Source organism: Lolium rigidum, chromosome 1 (genome assembly GCF_022539505.1).
Source record: "Lolium rigidum isolate FL_2022 chromosome 1, APGP_CSIRO_Lrig_0.1, whole genome shotgun sequence".
NCBI classification, from domain to species: Eukaryota; Viridiplantae; Streptophyta; class Magnoliopsida; order Poales; family Poaceae; genus Lolium; species Lolium rigidum.
In genome coordinates, this window is record NC_061508.1 from 349222464 (window position 1) to 349246049 (window position 23586).

At 44.8% G+C, this 23586-nt stretch overlaps 1 protein-coding gene across 1 annotated transcript; it reads right to left on the reverse strand.

Annotated features, from left to right (window-relative positions):
• Window positions 1-18319: 18319 nt before the first annotated feature.
• LOC124664834 lies at window positions 18320-23238 on the reverse strand. The gene is made up of 6 exons (XM_047202267.1): window positions 22989-23238; window positions 22320-22924; window positions 22042-22239; window positions 21687-21969; window positions 21001-21066; window positions 18320-18615 (listed from the first exon to the last, which is right to left on the reverse strand). The coding sequence occupies exons 1-5, from the start codon at window positions 23236-23238 to the stop codon at window positions 21029-21031; spliced, it is 1374 nt and encodes a 457-aa protein (XP_047058223.1). The 3' UTR covers window positions 18320-18615; window positions 21001-21028.
• Window positions 23239-23586: the final 348 nt, after the last annotated feature.

The following is a 23586-nucleotide window of genomic DNA, read 5'->3' on the forward strand; positions in this document are numbered from 1 at the left end:
TCCGCCTACTTAAAGCCTCCGTCGCGAAACCCCCGTACCGAGAGCCACGATACGGAAAACCTTCCGGAGACGCCGCCATCGCGAATCCCATCTCGGGGGATTCGGGAGATCGCCTGCGGCACCCTGCCGGAGAGGGAATCATCACCGGAGGGGCTCTACATCATCATGCCCGCCTCCGGATTGATGCGTGAGTAGTTCATCCTTGGACTATGGGTCCATAGCGAGTAGCTAGATGGTTGTCTTCTCCGCATGTGCTTTCATTGTATTAGATCTTGTGAGCTGCCTAACATGATCAAGATCATCTATTTGTAATGCTACATGTTGTGTTTGGTGAGATCCGATGAATAGAGAATATTATGTTAAGTTGATTATCAATCTATCATATATGTGTTGTTTATGTTCTTGCATGCTCTCCGTTGCTAGTAGAGGCTCGGCCAAGTTGATACTTGTAACTCCAAGAGGGAGTAATTATGCTCGATAGTGGGTTCATGCCTCCATTAAATCTGGGACGGTGACGGAAAGTTCTAAGGTTGTGGATGTGCTGTTGCTACTAGGGATAAAACATTGATGCTTTGTCTAAGGATATTTGTGTTGATTACATTACGCACCATACTTAATGCAATTATCTGTTGTTCGCAACTTAATACTGGAAGGGGTTCGGATGATAACCTGAAGGTAGATTATTTAGGCATAGATGCATGCTGGATAGCGGTCTATGTACTTTGTCGTAATGCCCTGATTAAATCACATAGTAATCATCGTTGATATGTATTGAATCTTTATTTGTCAATTGCTCACATGTAATTTGTTCACCCAGCATGTTAGTTATCTTATTGGAGAGACACCACTAGTGAACTGTGGACCCCGGTCCATTCTTTTACATCTGAATACATTCTACTGTTTTACTGTTCTTTGCAAACAAACACCATCTTCCACTCGATACGCTTAATCCTTTGTTTTCAACAAGCCGGTGAGATTGACAACCTCATCTGTTACGTTGGGGCAAAGTACTTTGATTGTGTTGTGCGGGTTCCACGTTGGCGCCGGTTTCACCGGTGTTGCGCCGCACTACATTCCTCCACCAACAACCTTCACGTGCTTCTTGGCTCCTACTCGGTTCGATAAACCTTGGTTTCTTTCCGAGGGAAAACTTGCCGCTGTGCGCATCATACCTTCCTCTTGGGGTTCCCAACGGACGTGTACATCTACGCGCATCAAGCACTTTTTCCAACGCCGTTGCCGGGGAGATCAAGACACGCTGCAAGGGGAGTCTCCACTTCCAATCTCTTTACTTTGTTTTTGTCTTGCTTTATTTTATTTACTACTTTGTTTGCTGCACTTAAACAAAACACAAAAAAAAATAGTTGCTAGTTTTACTTTATTTACTGTCTTGTTTGCTACATATTAAAAACACAAAAAAATTAGTTACTTTACTTATTGTCTTATTTACTAGCTCTATATCAAAAACACAAAAAAATTAGTTACTTGTCTTTACTTTATTTGCCTAGTTTACTTTTTGCTTATTTCATCATGCTTAATCCTAAGTTTACTTTGGAAAAGATACCGGTAGCACAAGGGTGTATCATTGGAAGAGATAATATAGAAGAATTTTTCACCCATGTTAGTATGGATGAAGATTTTGAAGATATACCATTATTAAAAACTGCTCCTACTTATGAAATTGCTCTTTGCTTCTTTAGTACACATGCTGGAAACTAAATTTGTTAATCTTAATCCTATTATCCAACACATGTTTCTCACACTTGGTGATATGGAGGAAGGAGAAAAGAAAGATTTTGTTTTAGAAACCCTTCTTAAAGAATTTGGAGGTGTAGCGAGAGAGGCTAGAAAAGTCTTTGCTAGATATAAAATGCTTGGTTCTTACACCAACTTTGTTAGTACCCTTGAAAAGATGGACATTGATAGAATAAAGTACACTAACAATGTTAATGATGGTGGGGAGATTAAGACAACAATACCTTGTAAGCTCCTAGGAATGCATGAAGCTCTAGAAAGTAACTATGGTTGGCTTGTTCCTGAAAATTTGTTTGATGAGAATAGCAAGCCTAAGAATAATGAAAAAGGAGCCTCTGAAACTTACATAGATAAGATAACATGCATTGTGGAAGAAACTTCCCACGCCCCTGGAGATAATGTTGATGCTCCATCTCTTGATGTTACTTGATTTGCACTTTCTGCGCCTAGCTGAAAGGCGTTAAAGAAAAGCACTTCTTGGGAGATAACCCATGTGTTTATTTTACTACAGCAATTTTTGTTTTGTTGAGTCTTGGAAGTTGTTTACTACTGTAGCAACCTCTCCTTATCATATTTTTGTGCCAAGTAAAGTTTCTTTGTTAAAGTTGATGTTATATTTGGGATCGCTGCGCAGAAACAACATTGCTGTCTGTCACGAATTCTGGCATAAGTCTCTGTAAAAAATTCAAAAAAATCTGCAAATTTACGAGCGTGATCCTCAGATATGTACACAACTTTCATTAGTTTTGAGTTTTTCCATTTGAGCAAGTTAAGTGCCCAGTCCAGATGCATCTTTACGGACTGTTCTGTTTTTGACAGATTCTGTCTTTATTTCGCATTGCCGCTTTTGCTATGTTGAATGAGTTTCTTTGTTCCATTAACTTTCAGAAGCTTTGTGCAATGTCCAGAAGTATTAAGAATGATTGTCTCACCTCTGAATATGTGAATTTGTGGTTATGCACTAACCCTCTCATGAGTTTGCTTGAAGTTTGTGTGAAGGAAGTTTTCAAGGGTCAAGAGAAGAGGATGATATACTATGATCAAGAAGAGTGAAAGGTCTAAGCTTGGGGATGCCCCGGTGGTTCATCCCTGCATATTTTAAGAAGACTCAAGCATCTAAGCTTGGGGATGCCCAAGGCATCCCCTTCTTCATTGACAACATTATCAGGTCACTTCTAGTGAAACTATATTTTTATTCCGTCACATCCTTATGTTCTTTACTTGGAGCGTCGGTTTGTTTTTATTTTTGTTTTTGTTTTGAATAAAGTTGGATCTCACCATCCTTATATTGGAGATATTACTCTCCGCTTTTTCTTATGGAACACTTGTGTTCTTAATTGTGCTTTAATGTTCATGGCGAAAGCTTATTGCTTCGTTAGATTGCTATTTGGTTGGAATTGGAAAATGATGCATATGGTTTGACAATTTGGCAATTGTTTGAGCTCTCATAGATCATGTCTAAGATCTTGCATCATGTAGTTTAATCCATTAATGAAGAACTACTGTAGAGCTTGTTTAATTTGGTTTGCATGATTGATCTCTCTAAGTCTAGATATTTTCGGGTAAAGTGTTTGAACAACGAGGAAGACAGTGTAGAGCCTTATAATGCTTGCAATATGTTCTTGTGTGAGTTTCTGTTGTACCTGTTCATACTTGTGTTTGCTTCAAACAACCTTGCTAGCCCAAACCTTGTACTGAGAGGAAATGCTTCTCGTGCATCCAAACACCTTGAGCCAAACACCATGCCATTTGTGTCCACCATATCTACCTACTATGTGGTATTTCCTACCATTCCAAAGTAAATTACTTGAGTGCTACCTTTAAATTTCATTCCTCTACCTTTACAATATATAGCTCATGGGACAAATAGCTTACAAACTATTATGGTGATGAATATGTAGTTATGTGTCTTAATTCTTATAAGTTGCTTGTTGAGCGATAACCATGCTTTCTGGGGACGCCATCAACTTTACCTTTGTTGGATATCATGTGAGATGCTATGCATGTTCGTCTTGTCCGAAGTAAGTGCGATTTCATGATCAAATGGTTTGAGTATGCATATGTTAGAGAAGAACATTGGGCCGCTAACTAAAGCCATGTATCATGGTGGAAGTTTCGGTTTGGACATACAACCTCAATCTCTTATGAGAATATTAATCGTTGTTGAATGCTTAAGCATTAAAAGAGGAGTCCATTATCCGTTGTCTATGTTGTCCCGGTATGGATGTCTAAGTTGAGAATAATCAAAAGCGAGAAATCCAATGCGTGCTTTCTCCTTAGACACTTGTACAGGCGGCATAGAGGTACCCCTTTATGACACTTGGTTGAAGCATATGTTATGCGATGAGAATCCGTGTTTCCGAGCTAAGTAGGACAAGGTGCGAGCACTATTAGTACTCTATGCATGAGACATGCAACTTGTAGGAAGTATTATGCATAGCACATATGAATTATTACTACCGTTGACAAAATTGTTTCTAGTTTTCAAAATAAAAGCTCTAGCACAAAAATAGTAATCAATGCTTACCTCTGTGAAGGGCCAATCTTTTACTTTATTGTTGAGTCAGTTTACCCATTCCCTTCTATCTTAGAAGCAAACACTTGTGTTAACTGTGTGCATTGATTCTTACATGTTTACTTATTGCACCTGTTATATTACTCTATGTTGACAAATATCCATGAGATATACATGTTACAAGTTGAAAGCAATTGCTGAAACTTAATCATCCTTTGTGTTGCTTCAATGCATTCTACTTTGAATTTATTGCTTATGAGTTATCTCTTATGCAAGCCTTATTGATACTTGTTTGAAAGTACTATTCATGAAAAGTTTTGCTATATGATTCATTTGCTTAGTCATTATCTTTGTTAGCAATCTTTTGTTCAGATCACTCCATTCATCTCATATGCTTTACAATAATGTTGATCAAGATTATGTTGGTAGCATGTCACTTCGAAATTATTTGTGTTATCGTTTACCTACTCGAGGACGAGTAGGAACTAAGCTTGGGGATGCTTGATACGTCTCAAACGTATCTATAATTTCTTATGTTCCATGCTACTTTTATTACAATACTTGATTGTTTTACACATACTTTACAGCATTATTATACATTTTCCGGCACTAACCTATTAACAAGATGCCGAAGTGCCGATTCTGTCGTTTTCTGCTGTTTTTGGTTTCAGAAATCCTAGTAAGGAAATATTCTCGGAATTGGACGAAATCAACGCCCAGGGTCCTATTTTTGCACGAAGCTTCCAGAAGACCGAGGGAGAGACGAAGTGGGGCCACGAGGTGGGGACACACCAAGGCGGCGCGGCCCAAGCCCTGGCCGTGCCGGCCTGGTGTGTGGGCCCCCCGTGACGCCCTTTGACCTACCCTTCCGCCTACTTAAAGCCTCCGTCGCGAAACCCCATGTACCGAGAGCCACGATACGGAAAACCTTCCAGAGACGCCGCCATCGCGAATCCCATCTCGGGGGATTCAGGAGATCGCCTCCAGCACCCTGCCGGAGAGGGGAATCATCACCGGAGGGGCTCTACATCATCATGCCCGCCTCCGGATTGATGCGTGAGTAGTTCATCCTTGGACTATGGGTCCATAGCAGTAGCTAGATGGTTGTCTTCTCCGCATGTGCTTTCACTTTATTAGATCTTGTGAGCTGCCTAACATGATCAAGATCATCTATTTGTAATGCTACATGTTGTGTTTGGTGAGATCCGATGAATAGAGAATATTATGTTAAGTTGATTATCAATCTATCATATATGTGTTGTTTATGTTCTTGCATGCTCTCCGTTGCTAGTAGAGGCTCTGGCCAAGTTGATACTTGTAACTCCAAGAGGGAGTAATTATGCTCGATAGTGGGTTCATGCCTCCATTAAATCTGGGACAAGTGACGGAAAGTTCTAAGGTTGTGGATGTGCTGTTGCTACTAGGGATAAAACATTGATGCTTTGTCTAAGGATATTTGTGTTGATTACATTACGCACCATACTTAATGCAATTATCTCGTTGTTCGCAACTTAATACTGGAAGGGGTTCGGATGATAACCCGAAGGTAGATTATTTAGGCATAGATGCATGTCTGGATAGCGGTCTATGTACTTTGTCGTAATGCCCTGATTAAATCACATAGTAATCATCGTTGATATGTATTGAATCTTTATTTGTCAATTGCTCACCTGTAATTTGTTCACCCAGCATGTTAGTTATCTTATTGGAGAGACACCACTAGTGAACTGTGGACCCCGGTCCATTATTTTACATCTGAATACATTCTACTGTTTTACTGTTCTTTGCAAACAAACACCATCTTCCACTCGATACGCTTAATCCTTTTTTTTCAGCAAGCCGGTGAGATTGACAACCTCACTGTTACGTTGGGGCAAAGTACTTTGATTGTGTTGTGCAGGTTCCACGTTGGCGCCGGTTTCACTGGTGTTGCGCCGCACTACATTCCTCCACCAACAACCTTCACGTGCTTCTTGGCTCCTACTGGTTCGATAAACCTTGGTTTCTTTCTGAGGGAAAACTTGCCGCTGTGCGCATCATACCTTCCTCTTGAGGTTCCCAACGGACGTGTACATCTACGCGCATCAGGGATCAGGGAGGAGCTTCACACGGGACGCCCTAATGATGATGATGATGATGATGATGATGATGATGACGATGACGATGATGAGGCAGAGGACACGCAAAGTCGTCGCAAGGGCAAAAAGGCCAAGAAGATCGAATATTACTGCCCCCCCCCCGCGTGCTTCACTCTAAGTCAGAAGGAGATCGAGCAGTTTTTCGACTGTCTCCTAGGAGTAAAACTTCCTTACGGTTACGCGGGGAAGATAAGCAGGTACCTAGACAAAGCGAAGCAGAGGTTCGGCGGGATGAAGTCTCACGACTGTCACGTGCCGATGACGCGAGATACTTCCGGTTGCAATCCATGGGATCATGGACGCGCACGTCCGTGAAACGCTTTTTGGCCTATGCAACTTTTTCTACGTCATCTCTCGGAAGTCTGTTGGCGTGAGGCAACTTAGAAGGCTACAGGAAGAGATCGTGGTGATACTGTGCGAGCTTGAGATGTACTTCCCGCCCGCATTCTTCGACGTTATGGTGCATCTGCTGGTACATATCATGGAAGATATCATCAAACTGGGGCCGACGTTCCTGCACAGCATGATGCCGTTCGAAAGGATGAATGGTTTCATCAAAGGGTACGTTCGCAACAGGGCACGTCCAGACGGAAGCATAGCCAAGGGCTTTCTGACCGAAGAGTGCATCTCCTTCTGCACGAGTTATCTAGAAATCGAGAACCTCGTTGGCCTGCCCGTAAACAGGCATCTCGGGAAGCTCGCTGGATGGGGTCACCGCGAGGGTAGCCGCGAAATGCATGTCGACTTCAAGGGTCGAATCGCCGACTTTGAAAGAGCAAACCTAGTCGCGCTACAACACATAGACGTGGTCGATCCTTGGGTGGTAGAGCACAAAACCTTCATCGCAAAGACGTACGGTGATCGGGGCCAACGGAGGACGGACGGAGATATAATCAAAGAGCACAACTCAACCTTCACGCGGTGGTTCAAGGACAAGATGCTGACGTACCCTATAGACGAGGATTCTTCTGCGGAAGAAAAACTCATATTCGCCTTGTCACGGGCGCCGAACACAACCCGATGACATTTCGGGCGTACGATATCAACGGCTACACATTCTACACCGAGGAAAAGGACATGAAGAGCGATTATCGAACTCCGGGGTAACGATGGAGTCCTACACCGGTGACATCAAGCGGAGATACTACGGAAAGATCGAGGAGATCCGGGAGTTGAGCTACGCCGGAGAGAATGTGCCGATGTTCCGTGTCAGGTGGGCCAAGAACGTCGTAAAAGAAGACCGGCATTTCACCACCATGGTTATACCCGAAGCCAAATCCAAGACAGCGGGCGCAAAGGTCACCGCAAAATATGAGCCATGAGTACTAGCTTCCCAAGTGGACCAATGCTTCTTCATTACCGACCCGCAAAAGCCCAGCCGTGTTGTCGTGAGGAGAGGCAAAAGGAGCATCATCGGAATGGATGGAGCCGCCAACGAGCTAGACTTTGACCGAGTACGGCGATCCGAAGATGGAAGATGACGACGACGATGATGAAGAACCATACACAACAAGAAGAAGCAGGACCACCCTACCTAAAGGCCGTCCATTCAAGAGAAGAAGTCTAGGAGTTCCGGGGCTAAATTATTCAACCGCGAGAAAGAAGGGCAAGAAGATTGTGAAAAGATAATTATGTATCATTTTCTTGTATGAATAATGGATGTCATATTGTTAATCTACACATTGTACCGATCAAAATAGACATATAATTTATATTTTTGGATATTTTCTAGATTCTATAGTATTTTAAATATTCTACATAATTCTAATTATTTATGCCTTTTATTTTGGTGTATTATGCTATTTTGGATGTTTATTATAGTGTTAAATCAATTTTACAAAAAAGAAAAAAAATTGGGGCCGCGAGTGTTCGAACCTGGCCGGCAGGGGTTTGGCACAAACCAACCAGGGAGCCAGTGCGGTACTAAGCGGGATATGTCAATCCCCCCCGCGTTACTCTTTTGACCCAGACATAAAGAGGCAGTGGCGCACCCCTAGAGGTGCGCCATTGCTAAGCCTCATAGTGGCGCACCCCGAGAGGTGCGCTATTGCTAAAGTGTCGGGGGACTTAGTCAAATTTCTCCCCTTTCTTCCCCGTCCCGACCACATCCCACCTGCAGCAACCTCCCCTTCTGCCTCGCGACGCCGCCGTCCCTCGATCTTCCTCGCGACGCCACCCCTCCCCTGAGCGACGCCACCCCTCCTCTCACGCGAGCGGCCACAGACACCGGCGGCCAGATCCCCTCGACCTCGATCTACCGGTGGCCTCTCCCCCTCGATTTACCGCCTGCCGCCGTCGCGTCGCCGCAGGTGAGGCCCGTCTCCCCTCCCTCCCTCTCTGACCTAGCGGCATCCCTCCCTCTGCTAACCACGTCATGGACACCAGCCGCAGGCGTCCCAGTTTTTCCTCGGCCACCAGTTCGTCGGCCACCAGTAGGCGCTCAACCTCAAGAACAACGTCAACCTGCGCAAGGACACCATCCGCCTCGTGCCCGACCCCGAGGACCCCGACCGCCGCCAGCCGCCATCGCCGTTGCCGCAGGTGAGGCCCCTCTCCCCTCCCTCCCTCTCTGACCTAACTGGTGCACATACATTGTTCCATTTTTGTTCAATTTAAGGGGGAAAAAAGAACACAAACGCTACTTGTTGTAACCTACAGGGATATTAATTTGTAGCTTGTGTTGAGGTGTAACAGTGGAAGGGAATGACAAATCATTTCATTGGTGGGATTGTATCATTGTAATAGAAAGTTGTAACAGAAAAACAGATTGAATATGTAGTTTGCTAGGTAGTTCTTGCTGCTGTTAGGTTGGTTAGGTTGCTAGGTAGTTCTTGCTGCTGTTAGGTTGATTAGGTTGCTAGGTATGAGCGCCAGTTTGATTTTCGATGCTCTGTATGCACTATGCAACTCAGTTCCTTGCTTGCTTGCTGCTAGAGTCAATTCTTGACTGATTGACCATACGGTTTTGTTCAAATTAAAATGGCATGCCATGTTTATGTTTTTCTTTATCAACACTTACCGTTTCTCTGCACATGGCTAATTTCTTCCATTAACTAATGTTTTCTCGAGGAGTCATAAAATAACTTTTTTTTGCGGAAGTCATAAAATAACTCTACTATATCACAAGTCATAAAATAACTCAAAAAATTACAGGTCGTATGCAGATCTAAATCTAAGCTAGGGATTTACTAGTTTTCAGCTAGCTGAGAACTAAACTCGTGCACAGTCCTACATCATTTGATTTACTTTGTGATTCATGCTAGTTATTAGTTGTAACATAAGTGGTAACTGAGATTTGATGACAATATTTGAGTGAGAACGAAACTAGTTCTCAGTCGACTGAAAAATAGTCACACCCCTAAGCTAACACATACATATAAGTCCGTGAGAACTCATCGCATGCACACGGAGTAGAGGCGTGTAGGAACGGATAACTAACCAAAAGTTGTTTAATTTAATCAAACAACCAAAAAAAAGTCCTCCAAAGTTCAAACCATTTCTACCCACACGTGGGTGTCCCTGGCTTATCCTAAGGTCACGGTAGCTTCAAGATTTGTGTTCAGAAATTTACATCTACTAGAAGGTACGTGCTATGCACGTGGTGGCATATGATCACGGTGCTGCTAATAATGTATTTAATATCAAAATTAGTAACAAGTCGAACTTATTTCATTTTAAGGAAACTCATTTTATATAAGCTCAGTGATGCTCAGACACTCGTTTTTATATTTGTTGATTTTTTTTTTTGTTTTTGGCAAAAAGTTGCTAAACTTTATTGCCTGAGTCTAACATGTTTGATTCTTCTATTGAGAACCGGTTATCAATTACTACCTCCATCCCAAAATTTAACGCTTATATTATTTTTAGAAAGTAAAACTATGTCAAGTGTGACTAAGTTTTTACCAAAAATCGTTAACATGCAAAATACAAAATTAATATCATTAAATAGATAATGAAATATATTTTCATATGGTATCAACAAAATATTACTATATTTATTGATAGATTGTTGTTAGAAATTTGATCAAACTTTGTTTGGTTTGACTTTTCAAAAAAAATATAAGGCTTAAGTTTTAGAATGGAGGTAGTATTGGGAATGGTGTTTTGACACGTGGGAGCATACGCTCCCTTTATTTTGAAATACATGTTACATACATTTTGAAATTTCAAAAAATTGAAACGAAAAATTCGAACGTACATCTTCACGTGCTACGCGCTCATAAAGTCGTTTCATAAAAATCTGACTTGTCGTGTGACGTGTGTAAAAAGGACAAAAAATCAATGCTGAAAATAAGGCTTTTCAGGAGATAAATTTCTCTTTTTTACATAGACCACAAAACATATTGGTTCCTCACGAAACTTGACGAACGTACGTGTATTGTGGAGATGTACCTGTAGAATTTTTTGTCAAAATTTTTCGACATTTCAAAATATTTTTTTTTATAGAGGGAGCATATGCACTCGGGAGCCGAATTGAATTTCCGGGTAGTATTTGCTTATCAAACTCATGCACTCTCTTCATTCTTTTTTGCTCGATGTTGAAGGAGACTTCAGCAACCACAGATCTTTACAAACTTATTCTTATTTGCACCTTAATTTCTCTCTCACGATGAGGTGTTTTCTTGTTTATCTCGTGCAGGCAACACACAATAATAGCCCCTCCCCTCCCGGCATGCAGACATGCATGGCCAATGGAAGAGCTGCCGTAACTGCTCCCCTCACTTAATTGTTGCCTGTTAGGGCATGTACAATGGTAGAGAAGGCATGCCTTCCCTTACCCCGCCACATCAGTTAGAGAAGGCATTAGATATAAGTCATACAATGCATTATCTCTTACAGCCTTCTCTAGCAATTAATATAAATAATTAAATTTTGGTAGGAAATTTGTTGCTAAGGGAAGACATATGTGATACAATGGAGAAAATAGTCTTCCCTTATTTCCTAAGAGATGATCCCTTAGCTAAGGAAAGACAACCTTCTCTCTCTTTATTCTCTCTCCTCCAACTAAGCAAAAATCTGACGTGGCATCTCTAAGAGAAGGCTGACGTCACCGCATTGTACGTGCCCTTAGATCTTCTACAGCTTTACTCTTGAGCTCTTGCTCTCATGGCAGCCACAGAAGATCCCAGATAGCAAATTTTCAATCATTCAAGTGTGTGGCCGATATGGTTTCGTCGCGAGAACTCTAGAATGACCATGGTCTCGTTTTGGCGCGCATTGGTGCCGAGCGAATCCAAGAAACGTCAACCGTTAGATCAATTAGCTTAGGAACTGATGAGTAGTTGAGATTTTCCATGTGAAACAAATCGATGGCTCATAGTGGGTTGCTCTTTGGCGTGATGGCTAGTCAGAATTCAAAAACTGATGTATTATATAGTAAGTATAGATACGGACATGGCATTTCTAGTCCCGAGCTCATATGCACATGTTTTCTAGACCGTTTGTTTCATCTCGTGATCCGTGTCCTGTCACCTTTTATACGCAACACCGAACACAGAAAACAGTAGTAACACGGCCTCTTTGTATGTGCTACTCCAGGAGTACCTGCATATTGTGGGCCAGACCTTAACGGCCGTTTGTGTCACGTTTTGGCTGAGGGGATGGATTTTTGCTCAATCCAATGGAATCCCGCCGCCTCCACTGAATCGCGGTTCTCGTGCCACCGCGACGAAGTCTCTCACGCCGCCGCAGCCTGGACTTGCTCCTCTCCGCCGTCAGGAGTTGAATCCCAGGCCGTTCATCGACAGCTGCAATGTAATTGCGTCCGCCCTGCTTGCTTGTTGTGCTACTCTGCTACTGCTTGCTGCGCTACCGTTTAGTGCTTGGGTGCTTCTCTCCTGGGCATGAGCGCTTGCGTAGTTGTTTGCTATTGGGCTGTCCAATCTCCAATGTAGGCTGCTACTTTGAATTTCTAAATCTGGCGATAGGTTGAAGACGTTGACTTGCGGAGATGGCACGGAAGCTCTCTCCGTTATGGACTATTGGGCCAAGGAGTTGTAGCCATCATTTATTATGTCTATCCAAGTGGGTCCGGTCACTGTTTAAAACAAATATACGAGGAGAATACAAAGCTGAAGACGCTGACATATGTAGAGGAGCGCTGAACCTAATTGGTCCATAGATCAAGAGCATCTGCACCTGAGCTCAGATGAGCATTTTCAGTATAGATACATCTTGTACATTGTTCACCTTCTCACCCTTATAGAACCCAAATTGTACAGGTACACTTCGTTTTCCCCATCTCGTGACCCTATCTTGCTCTTCTTCTCCTCGACTGTGCCGTCGTTGCATCTCTACTCATCCACCTCCCCCAGCAGCCTACCGTGCTACATCTGGTGTCCCATGCTGCCAACCCAAACCCACCCTCCCACATCGGCTTCCGGGAGCACGGAGGCCATGACCTAGAGATCCAAACCGGACATGGGCCAGGTTCCCCACGCCGGTCTCCTTCAAATCGATGGGAAGGATGACCACGGGAAGGTTCTGTCCCTCAGATTGGCTGGAAGGCTTCGTCCTTCAGATTGATGGGAAGGTTCTCTTTTATTGGCAGAGGAACTTCTTTAGCAGTTCATTCTTGGATCGATCCCAATTAGTGTGAGCATTATCAGGGGAGCATATATAACTAGTGCGAGTATTAACAGAGCATATATCTCCGCATGGATTGCAGTTTGTTCTTGGATTTCTTCTCCGTTCTTGGAATTCTTATTTGTTCTTCTCTATTCTTGGATTAAGCATATAATAAAGTACATATCCATATTTTTCTTAAATTCTTAAATCGAGCATACCTTAATCCCGGTTTACAAAATCCAAATATTAAGGATCAAAGCTATATGTCCCAGAAGTGTACACTTTGAAACTACCATCTGTCTAATATGAACGAAACCGAGAGGCACTATGTAAAAGAAAGAGGGACTTGCTGACAAGAAATAGAAAAAGCTCAGGGTGGTTGTTACAAAATAGTTACACGAATCTTAAAGCAAAACAGAGGGAATTGATGGCTGTTTGATAAGCCAGGGACACCCACATGTATGTAGCCATGCATTTTCGAAACCGTCAGGATCTCTCCCTCCACGCTCTCAGAGCATGTCTAGCAGGCCCCTTACTTTTCTGCCCCGTATTTCGCCGCTTTTTCGCCCCGTATAAAAAAATGGTCGTAGATACACCGCTCCGTCTAGCAGACCCCGTATATTTGTAAATTTAAAACCCCGGAAAACTTTTTCATTCATAGTTCGTCGATCATACATAGGAATCGACGTTTCCTACATACAAAATGCGCGATCCATGATCGCGACTTCTAGTCGGAGAGGTCGATGATGAACCCGTCGGCCTCCGCCTCCTTCACGGCGGCGATGGCCGCCGCCCTTTCTTCCTCCTCCGCCTTCTTCCTCTCGTCGGCGTCCTTGAGGGACTCTTCAATCGCCTTCAAGAAGGCGGGGTCCTGGTCCTCGTCTTCCTCCTCCTCCTCGCCGGCGAGCGGACCACCTCCGCCGCTGGTGCTCCCGATGGTCGCCCTCCACGCCTCGTTCACCCGGCGTTGGCGCTCCCACTCGGCGAGCCACGTCTCGAACTTCGGGCCGCTCATCGGCTTGAGCGGCGGGTCCTCGTGGTACCAGCGGCCGCCCCGCGTGAAGTCACGGAGCTTCGGCGGGACGAATGCGCCGCCGTCGTACTTGCAGGCCGCACGGCGGCTGCCAGCGGCGGATCTTTTGCAAAAAAGCCGCCAGGCATCCTCCACGTTGTCCGGCGAGCGGGATCGCTTCGATCCGCTCGCCGGCGAGGTGGTACTACGGCGGCGGGAGTCCATGCAGGAGATTGGGTGGAATGCGGCGCGGGGTAGCGACGAATTGCTCGCCGGAGCAGGAGGAGGAGGCGGCGGCGCACGGCGGAGCTAGGGTTGCGAGTGAGGGGTTAACCCCTCACTCACACCTGCGCTCGGTATAAGTAGGGGGCGGCGGGGCCAATTTCCTGGGCCCCGTATTCCGCCGAAACGGGGCGGCCCGAATACGGGGCCTGCTAGACGGCCCAAACCGCGCCTGCCCCGTATCTCGCCGGAATTTTACGGGGTGGGCGGGTTATAAGGGGCATGTTAGACATGCTCTCATGCAGGAAAGTGTGATTCCCCTAAAAAAAAGTGCAGGAAAGTGTGATTGTAATTTGATAAGACGAGGAGGGCGCAGATCAATCGGGTTCATCTCTTCCATGCATGGAGTTGAGATCGGGCGCCGCCTGCGTTCCTCCAAGCCGATAGGAAGCCCAGGCGGCGGAACGGACCGCATCAGCGCCCTCCATGACGACCTGCTCCTCCTGATCCTCACCCGCCTCCCTTGCGTCGCCACGGCCGCACGCACCGGCGTCCTCTCCCGCCGGTGGCGTAACCTATGGACTCTCCTCTCCGCGCTCGTCTTCCACGACGTCAGCTATTTCTCGGTCCAACCGGCGCTCGCACGCGTCGTCTCTCCCACGGTCTCCCTCCTCCAGATCCACGTCCCCATGAACCATGATACTCAAGGTCCTCCCTTCCCAGCCCCGTGTCTGTGTCGATGTGACCGTGGCTGCCGCCGGCGTCACCTCGCTGCTACGCACCGCGGCGGCGCTCGAGCCAGAGAGGCTCGTCCTCGCCCTATCCTCCCTCAAGGTGCACGGCCATGTCGATCAGCCATGCTTCCACCGCGCCGCCGCGATCACGATAGAATCAGGCCCCTTCATCTGTTTTCGTGTGCCGCTCAACGCAGACTTCGCCGCGCTCGACACGCTGTCCCTCTCCGGCCACATCGTCAGCTTTGACGACCTGATCCCCCGATGTCCCCGCCTCCGCGTGCTCCGCCTCACAATGTCCGGTGGCGAACGCGACTTGGTGGAGGCCCACTCGCCGTCGCTGCAGGAGCTGTTCGTGGACTCCATGTGCCGCGCGCACCGTGTCGACATTGCTGCCCCCGTGCTTAGGAAACTGACCATGTCATTACGCCCTTCCCAGCGAGCTAATATCTCCATCTTGGCACCAATGGTGGAGACCATCTCGTGGGACTGCTCTTATATCGCTATGTGGGGTTGGCTATTGGTTTTAGGTACTGGAGACTCATGCAGCTGAGCCTAAAGACAGCAGAAAGACAAGGACAGCTCGCTGTGCTGCACATTCATGTGAGCATTGTGTTGTGTGTGTGTGTGTGTTGTGCTGCTTAATTTTGTACCATTGCTTAACTGAACTTTTATGAATGATATTTTTGTCCCGTCAAATTGATTTTCCAGTGCTCGCGCCATTATAGCTATCAAGTGGCCAACTTGATGCAGGAGGTTGATAAGCATGTGATTACGGACTTCGCAGCTTTGGAGTTACATCTCATAACAAGAGGGCATGCTTTCGGAGAATTTGTTTTTCATCTCATTCGGAAAGTTAATCAGCTTCGTAATGTCATGCAGAGGCTTAAGCTCATCCTACATGGATCAAAGGTAATTCTCCGCTCTTATTATTACTATGTATGTGTATCTAAATAATATGGCATGGAGTAATTCACATTTAGTTTTGGTTTTAGGTGAAAGAAATATGCCCAACAAACTGTCGTTGTCATTACAAGAACAGGGAACTCCAAACTATCTCCTTGATTGCACTCGAGGAAATACAAATCGATGGCTTCGAAGGAGAGGGTCATGAATTAAATTTTTTGAAATTGGTTTCTAAGTCCGCGCCAATGCTTAAAAGAGTGATTGTGAAGTTGGCACATGAGGACTCATCAAGTAGCAAAGTCTACGACCTTTTCAAGACATATTCTTCCGTGGAATGTCGTGTTTATCTTAGCACTGGTGATTATATGTCTTGCATACTTGATTAGTAAGCTTCTCAAGGTTATCACCCTATGGCATACAAAGGTATTGTGGAAGGTGTTGATCAAAAAAACTTTGTCACCCACTTCGTAATTTTGCTGAGATAATCATCCATGGAGCTAAAATTCTCTCATCTAAAACAGATTGGTGATCTTGGCCAAAGTTTGTCGTGAAAGGGAGCATACTAATCTAACATTTTTCTCTTAGAGCGACAAAAGTTGAGAGAGCATTTTGTATGATTGTTTTTTTCATCTGCAATAGAGTATGGACCATCGGAACTTTTTCCGTTGTTGTAGTCATTAATAGTCATTAATTCCATTACGATTGTCATTTTCATGCTCTACCTATCAAAGTATTATCATCAGAGGGGGTGTTAAGATATATATATATGTGTCCTACTCTAAATGTTGACACCACTGGGTTTGAATCCTGGCACTGTCATTGTCAGTGTACCAGTTGAAATATTCAAAACTGGGCACCCAGTTGCACCAGTCTAAACTAATTAACAATATAAATAGTAAATTCATTAGTATTCATTCTGTTGGGGTATGACTTGGTAAGGCAATGACATTTAATCATTTTGAAATATATCATCATAATGAACTACTATGTAACTGAACAAAAGATCATTTCTCAAAAAAGGAAGTATTCTCTGTGTAATATGAATAGAAGATCATTTTCCAAAGAAATAAAGGTTTCTCCGTGTATCTGTTTAATTTATGAGAGCGTATGTACATATGTATTTCCGTCAATTGATGAGGTTTCTCAGAAAAATTCTCACCAAACAAGACCGAGTGTAAATGTCTTTATGTACTAAATTTAGGAAAAAAAACTTTGAAGCTCTAACAAAGGAAAAGAGAAGAGTACTGATCTCTTTTTTTACACGGGATGAAAACTATTTTTTCTCAGGAAACGGTTCTAAGCATCCAAAGATCCTGGACATACATGTCTAAATGTTTTCATAATTGCTGTACATCTGAATGCTGCAGGTGCACCTTTGAATATCCAGACAAAATGTGCTTTTCGCTTGAGTAGTGCAGATTTGTGCAGGTTTGATAAAGAATTGATTTAAGCAAACAAAAAATATTGAACTGGTGGATTAACTGTAATAAAAAAATCATTAACAGGATCATATCATTAACATGATTACAGGGTCTTGGGATTTTGTCTGGTTGCTGCAACCCTGTTCCGAGACAGACCTGGTGGCGGCGTTTGCATGTTCCTAATGATGGTGTTGTCTTCTTCATTCGGTAGTAGGGTCAGGTTTTTTGGGGTGTAGGAGGTGTATGTATGGTCTGTGGTGCATATCTTGGATATGACATGAGTTTGCGAACTGGCTTGGAGCAAACCATGTATAGAAGAAACTTAACATACATGTGTTCTTCTGCAGCCACTGTAAGTCAAATTTTAACTGAGGATTGTTTCATTGTGATGTGAGCTCTGCTTTGCCATACGAATTTCATTCAAATCAGATCAGATCAAATTTCGAATTATTTGAGAATTCTCGAATATGAATCCAGGCGTAGAAGTGTTCCTCTGTTATCCTCTGTCTCACAGACCTGGATCGCCATCCAGATTCCAGCAGACAAGCAGGCCATGCTATATATTTGTACTCGGCCACCTATGCCTAGTCATATGTTTCTTAGTAGGTAAAATCTGCAGATAATGTTCAGCTTCGATCCTCACCTGAGCTGAATGCGCTTTCTCATTAGCTCTCTACTTCCCAGGAGATGCATCTGCGTATTGTTATTGTAGCATAGATCACAATTCACAGAATATGCATCCATATTTGTAAAGTCAACAATGGCTTCAGTCACAGGTTTCATCATGACTGTCTTAACAACACTGAAATGGACACTTTTTTTAAGGGATCTGAAACGATCACGTTAGCACCACTGAACAAATGGCAGCGACCTGTGAAAGGAGCAATCTGCATTCAGAAATATGTCTGTAATCAAATTCAGGTGGAGTGAGTTCAACCCTAAACCCTACCGTACAGAAACATATCAGGCCCGCTTGGGTTGTTGTTATTTAATCTAGTCGTTTTTATTTGTGATGATCCTAAGCAGGGCAGCTCAGTGTAATCCGGTGGTTTGGGTTAAGAAACGACATTCCAAGTGGGGCCTCAGGTGGGAAAATGTCCTCAGCAAACAGGGCTTCGGTTTGTTCAAGACAGTCTCTGAAATTTTGCAAATAACTCCCTACGGACTTTGCAAAGCGGATCATGTCCCCAGGAAATAGCTGCACCGATTACATATTTATCTCCCTGTTCATCATACAGGGTGTAGTAGTTCAGAGAAGAAGAGAGCAAGCTAATCTAGTTATAATCTGGTTCAGTAAGCATCGAAACAGAGCTCGCTACTTGGAGCACACAGCCATGCATTAAACCTGCAGGGGAAGCACATTGAAACTAGCCCGGGTTAGTATCAATGTGCAAAGAGTGTTGTCACTGGGAAATAAAACACAATACGTGCAGAGAGCAGACAGAAATAGAAAAGTACTTGCCGGAAAGACTTAAACCGGAACTAAGTAGCTTGCGCCAAACAAAAGGCCAATGAAAATTCAGAGAAGACAACTTCAGATGAGACAACTAAGTTCAGTAATCTACAAACTCTGTTTTTTTTTTTTGCCACTTAGTACATATGCAAAAACGAATTACATAGTCTGCATATAAAGTTTCGAAATAATTATAGCCTACTCTCAGCTTCTATTTTGATAAAGCTAAGAGGGTGTGCGCGCACAAATTCAGCAGTAATCTATACCTAATAATAAAGGAGCTAAGGTTTCTGCCAAAAAGTTTCGTCAACGCTTTTTTTGGGACCGTTTTGTCCTCCCACCAAATCGTATAATATAGCTGATTGCCATGGTACCGGTTCGGGTGTGTCTCTCCGTGGCATGTATTTCCTTTTTTTCTTCCATCGCCCCAACCCTTCCTGCGATTCCCCGCACACCTCCGGCCTCCCTAGAACGCTCAACGCCGCCAGCCCGCCACCTACACCCCGAGCACGGGGCCTGCTGCGCTTCCGTCACCCTGGACCAGATCCCCTAAGCGCCGCCGACATGGTCCAGGCCCCGCACTACCGCCGTCGCCCTGGACTGTCGTCGCACTAGAGTCGCCGCCCTGGAACGGTCCTGCACGGCCAGAGCAGCCGACTCCTCCTACCTTCCGGCCTCTCTTCCCGCTGGCGAGGCCCTACCATGGCCACCTGAGACGCGCCCTGCACTGGGGTGTTGACCTCCCGTCCTGAGGTATCCGGGGAGCGACGGGAAATGGAGGAGGCCAGCGACGTGCTGGGGCGGCTAGAGGTCGGAGACTGCCAGGCGGTGCGCGTTCATGAGGCGGGACAGAAGGGAGAGAGAAGGGGCCAGTGAGAGGCGGCGCTGGGTTGCGTGTCTGGCAGCGCGTCGAGAGGAACACGAGGCATCGCTAGGGCGAGTGTCTCGTGCGTGCAGGAAGATGAGAACGCCAACCACGGTTGGGCCTTGGCCTGCCTGGGGCCGGCTTCCTTTCGTACTGGGTCAGCCCGTGTATAGAACATGCCAAATCATGGACAAAACACACGATCGAGCGATCACACAACGAGAACCAGTCGAACAAATTGTTCGTACATCATGGATTAGTCCCACCTCGCTATTTTATATGAAGTCTTGCCGGTTTATATGCGTAAGTTTCCAGGATATCCACAAGCCTCCTTGGAAAGCAGAAGCAGCACCTTGATCAGGAAGGAAAAACTCACTCGGATATGGAAACCACTCCAGCGAGGGTCATGCTAAAAAGCAGCGGAGCGGGGTGACACTTCAGCGAGGGTCATGCTAAATAGCCAGCAGACCGGAGTGCAGAAGGAAAGCAGTGGAGCGGGGTGCAGAAAGAGAGGCAGTGCGGGGTGACCGGAGTGCAGAAGGATAGGCAGTGGGGAGAGGAGAAAGATGTATGCCAGTTGCCTGAAGAATACAAACAACAACAGCAGCCTCTGAAATCAACTGGCACTACCAAACGTGAGAGGCAGAGCTAGGAGTACATTAAATAAAAACTATAGTGAAATTGAGTCTACCAGTGTATATGTGTATCAAAAAAAAAATTATAGACTCACACTCAATACATTATATGATTTTCTAAAATTTGTGGATGTTGTATTATATCAATTTTGTGGTTACAAAATAATATATAGCGACATTTAGAGAGTTCACAATAATAATACAAACTGAATCGATTTTTTTTAGAGAATTATATAAGTGAACATACATAATACACATTTCCGCCGCCCATGCTATGTTGGAGGAGAAAATGGGAAAATGCCAAAGTATAGCTAGGGTTACGGTGCTCGGGTCCCTAGATTGTCGCAAAAATTGAGTGCCACAAATGTTTTCAAGACTAAATTTCGGACGGTTAGCAAATATTATGTGTTTATTGACTGTTAATTTGTTAAAATTTATATCTTAATAAAATATTAGGATGGCGCCCATCATCATTACCAGTATGCGGACTGCGGTATCACGTGAGCGGCTTGTAATCTAATCTTATTAGGTATAGATGATGTGTGTCAACGATATTGACAAAGAGAAGAAGTGTCAACGCGAATGATTTGTTGCAGCGTTTGAGTATTTGGTTTCTCCCGATGCAACGCACGGGCACTTTTGCTAGTATAGCACATTTAGCTAATAACTACGATACATATGCACAACTAGACTCTATAATTGGAATATAAATTTTCAACCACTATAGATTCTGCACAGCATGAGAAGTACGGAAAAAAGATGAATATCGATGCGCACCATGAATCCGCAGATGTAAGGATGAGAATCATGTCAGTGGGCAGTTCCGGCTGCCGTGCATTAACCCTGCAGAGGAGGCAATCAAAAACCAGCTTAGGTCAATATGATGACACAAAAATGTAGCTGTATGTGTAACGAATGTTGCCATTGGCAAATAAAACGAATTACATGCTGACAGCAGAAAGAAAGGGCAGAGTACTTGCTGAAAAAAGTACAACTGGAACTTTTAATTAGTGTCGAACCCCAATGTCATTGGATTTAGGATACAATTTCAGCTAACCTAGAAACTTGAATACATATGCAAAACAGAAGGGCATTATCAATAGAGAAGATTGTGCATAAATCAAAATAGCAACTAAGGTAGGAAAGCCTGCGTAAGCATCATCTTTTGTTCCTATCACCCACTCCTCCGTTCAGTTTCTATTTCTGAGGTTGTGGGCACACAATTTCAGCAGAAAACAAAACCATGTTTAATCAGCTAATAAATGGGATAGATGCACAACCAAACTCTAAAATTGGCACGTTAACACCATATTTACGACGAATCCTACAATAATTAACAATTAAAGCCACAACATTCGAATGAAACCTTGACATTAGGTTCTGATAAATCTTACAAGGATGAACAATCATATTTCTGCTTCATCTAGGAGCATGCTAATCATGCATGCCAAACATGTACTCACCAGTGCTAAGATAAATGTAGCATTCCACGGAAGTATACGCCTTGAAGATGTCGTATATTTTGGTGCATCTGCCGTAACCTATCCAGGCCTCCTTTGACAGCTTCATAATCATTCTTTTCAGCATAGGTGCACATCTGAGAATCAATTTCAACAAATCAAGCTCATGGTCCTCTCCTTCAAAGCCGTCGAATTCCACTTCTTCGAGATAAGTCAAAGAGAAAGTTTGGGATTTCCAATCGGGAGAATCACAAGGACAGTTTGGTGGACAGACTTTTCCTTTCACCTAAAACCAAAAGAGCATGTGAACTACTACACAATGGAATTATTGAAATGTACAACCAGAGGAGAGAATTACCGTTGGCCTCTGAAGGTCGACCTTAAGCCTCTGCATAGCACACCGAATTCGATTCATCCCAAGAAGATGGCAGACAAATGCTCCAAAAACATGTCCTTCTGTTGTGAGATGCAGCTCCAAAATAGAGAAATCAGCAATCATATGCCTCTCTATCTCGTGCATAAATTTCTCCCCTTCCTCAAAAAAAGTAGGCAATCCCTGAAAAAAAGAAGTTACATCATTTACAAAATTCAGTCTACTCGGAGGTTGCAGTAAATTGGGCAGGAGCGAGGACAGACAGCATCTGCATGAATCTTTAGCACTCCTTGTCTCTCTACCGATTTTAGAGTCACCTCCCCGACTTCCCAAAAACCAAACTTAGTATAGTTTGATATAAAGCAGTGCCAATAGACATTCTCCATCATTGGTGCCAACACGGAAATGCTGGTCTCCAGGTCGAGGTGTATCAATATATCCAAATGCTTTAGCACGGGGGCAACAATATTAACATGGTATATCACACCCGCACCGGCCACAACAAGCTCCTGCAGCAATGGTGAGTTGATCCTCAGGTCACCCTCATCGAAACAAACATTGGTGAGTGCGAGCCTACGCAATCGCGGGCAGTGGGAGAGCAAGGTGTTGATGCCAGTTGTCCAGCTGGACAGGAACAGCGTCTCGAGTGCGGGGAACTCGACGCCAGCCGGCACGCGGCGGATGGTGGGCCTCTTCTCGTAAAGATCGAGCTTCATCACTATGCAGGTGGCTCGGTGGAAGCAAGGCAGGTCGACGACGGAGGAACAGTCGAGTATGCCGGGCGGGAAGACCAAAACGAGTTTCTCCGGGTCGAGCCGCGCGGCGGCGCGGAGCAGCGAGCTCAGGCTGGCACTGTCGACCAACGGCTCTTTGGGGATGCGCCCGCATGGCTCGGGGGGCAGATTCCGAGGAGGAGACCGTCGGCCGGGGACGAGAGAAGCGGGCGAGCGCCGGCTCGAGGGAGAGGAAGGGGACGTTGCGGAAGACGATGCAGCAAAGGCGTGCCCAGAGGCCGCGCCACCGGCGGGAGAGGACGCCGGTGCGCGCGGCGGCGCCGACGCAGGGGAGGCGGGCGAGGACGAGGAGGATCAGGTCATCGGGCAGGGCGCTGATGAGGTCCGGTCCGCCGCCTAGGGCTAGCAGCCGGGGGGAACGCCGGCGAGGCCCCGATCTGAGCTCCATCGAGTCTTTGCTGCCAAACCCTAGCATTCCCCTCGGGAGAGGACTGTCAGTCTCAGGATGCTCGGGGTCTGCTCGAATCGACCGAGGCGACCAGTCTTCTCCTCGTCTTTATTAATTCTTCCTTCTTTTCTACTAGGAAATATATAGGTGTGTTTGGCGGAAATGCACTTTTAATAATTCGGATAAAAAATTAGCCCCTATTTCTCCATATTCTATGCCGTCGCTTACAGTTTCATAGTAAAATGTGGTTTGTTCAAAAAAGATAAACAAATGCCTCGATAAAAAGCCCTATTTTAGCATTGGTTTTTGTCTTTTTTGCACAAGTCATAGAACAATTCACTTTTTTTC

Coding starts and splice junctions, on each gene's coding strand:
- LOC124664834 (XM_047202267.1), bottom strand. CDS start 23,238: ATGGAGCTCAGATCGGGGCCTCGCCGGCGTTCCCCCCGGCTGCTAGCC. Junction 22,240..22,319: donor TAAAGATTCATGCAGATGCT/GTCTGTCCTCGC, acceptor TCTTTTTTTCAG/GGATTGCCTACTTTTTTTGA. Junction 21,067..21,686: donor CTACATTTATCTTAGCACTG/GTGAGTACATGT, acceptor CCTCCTCTGCAG/GGTTAATGCACGGCAGCCGG.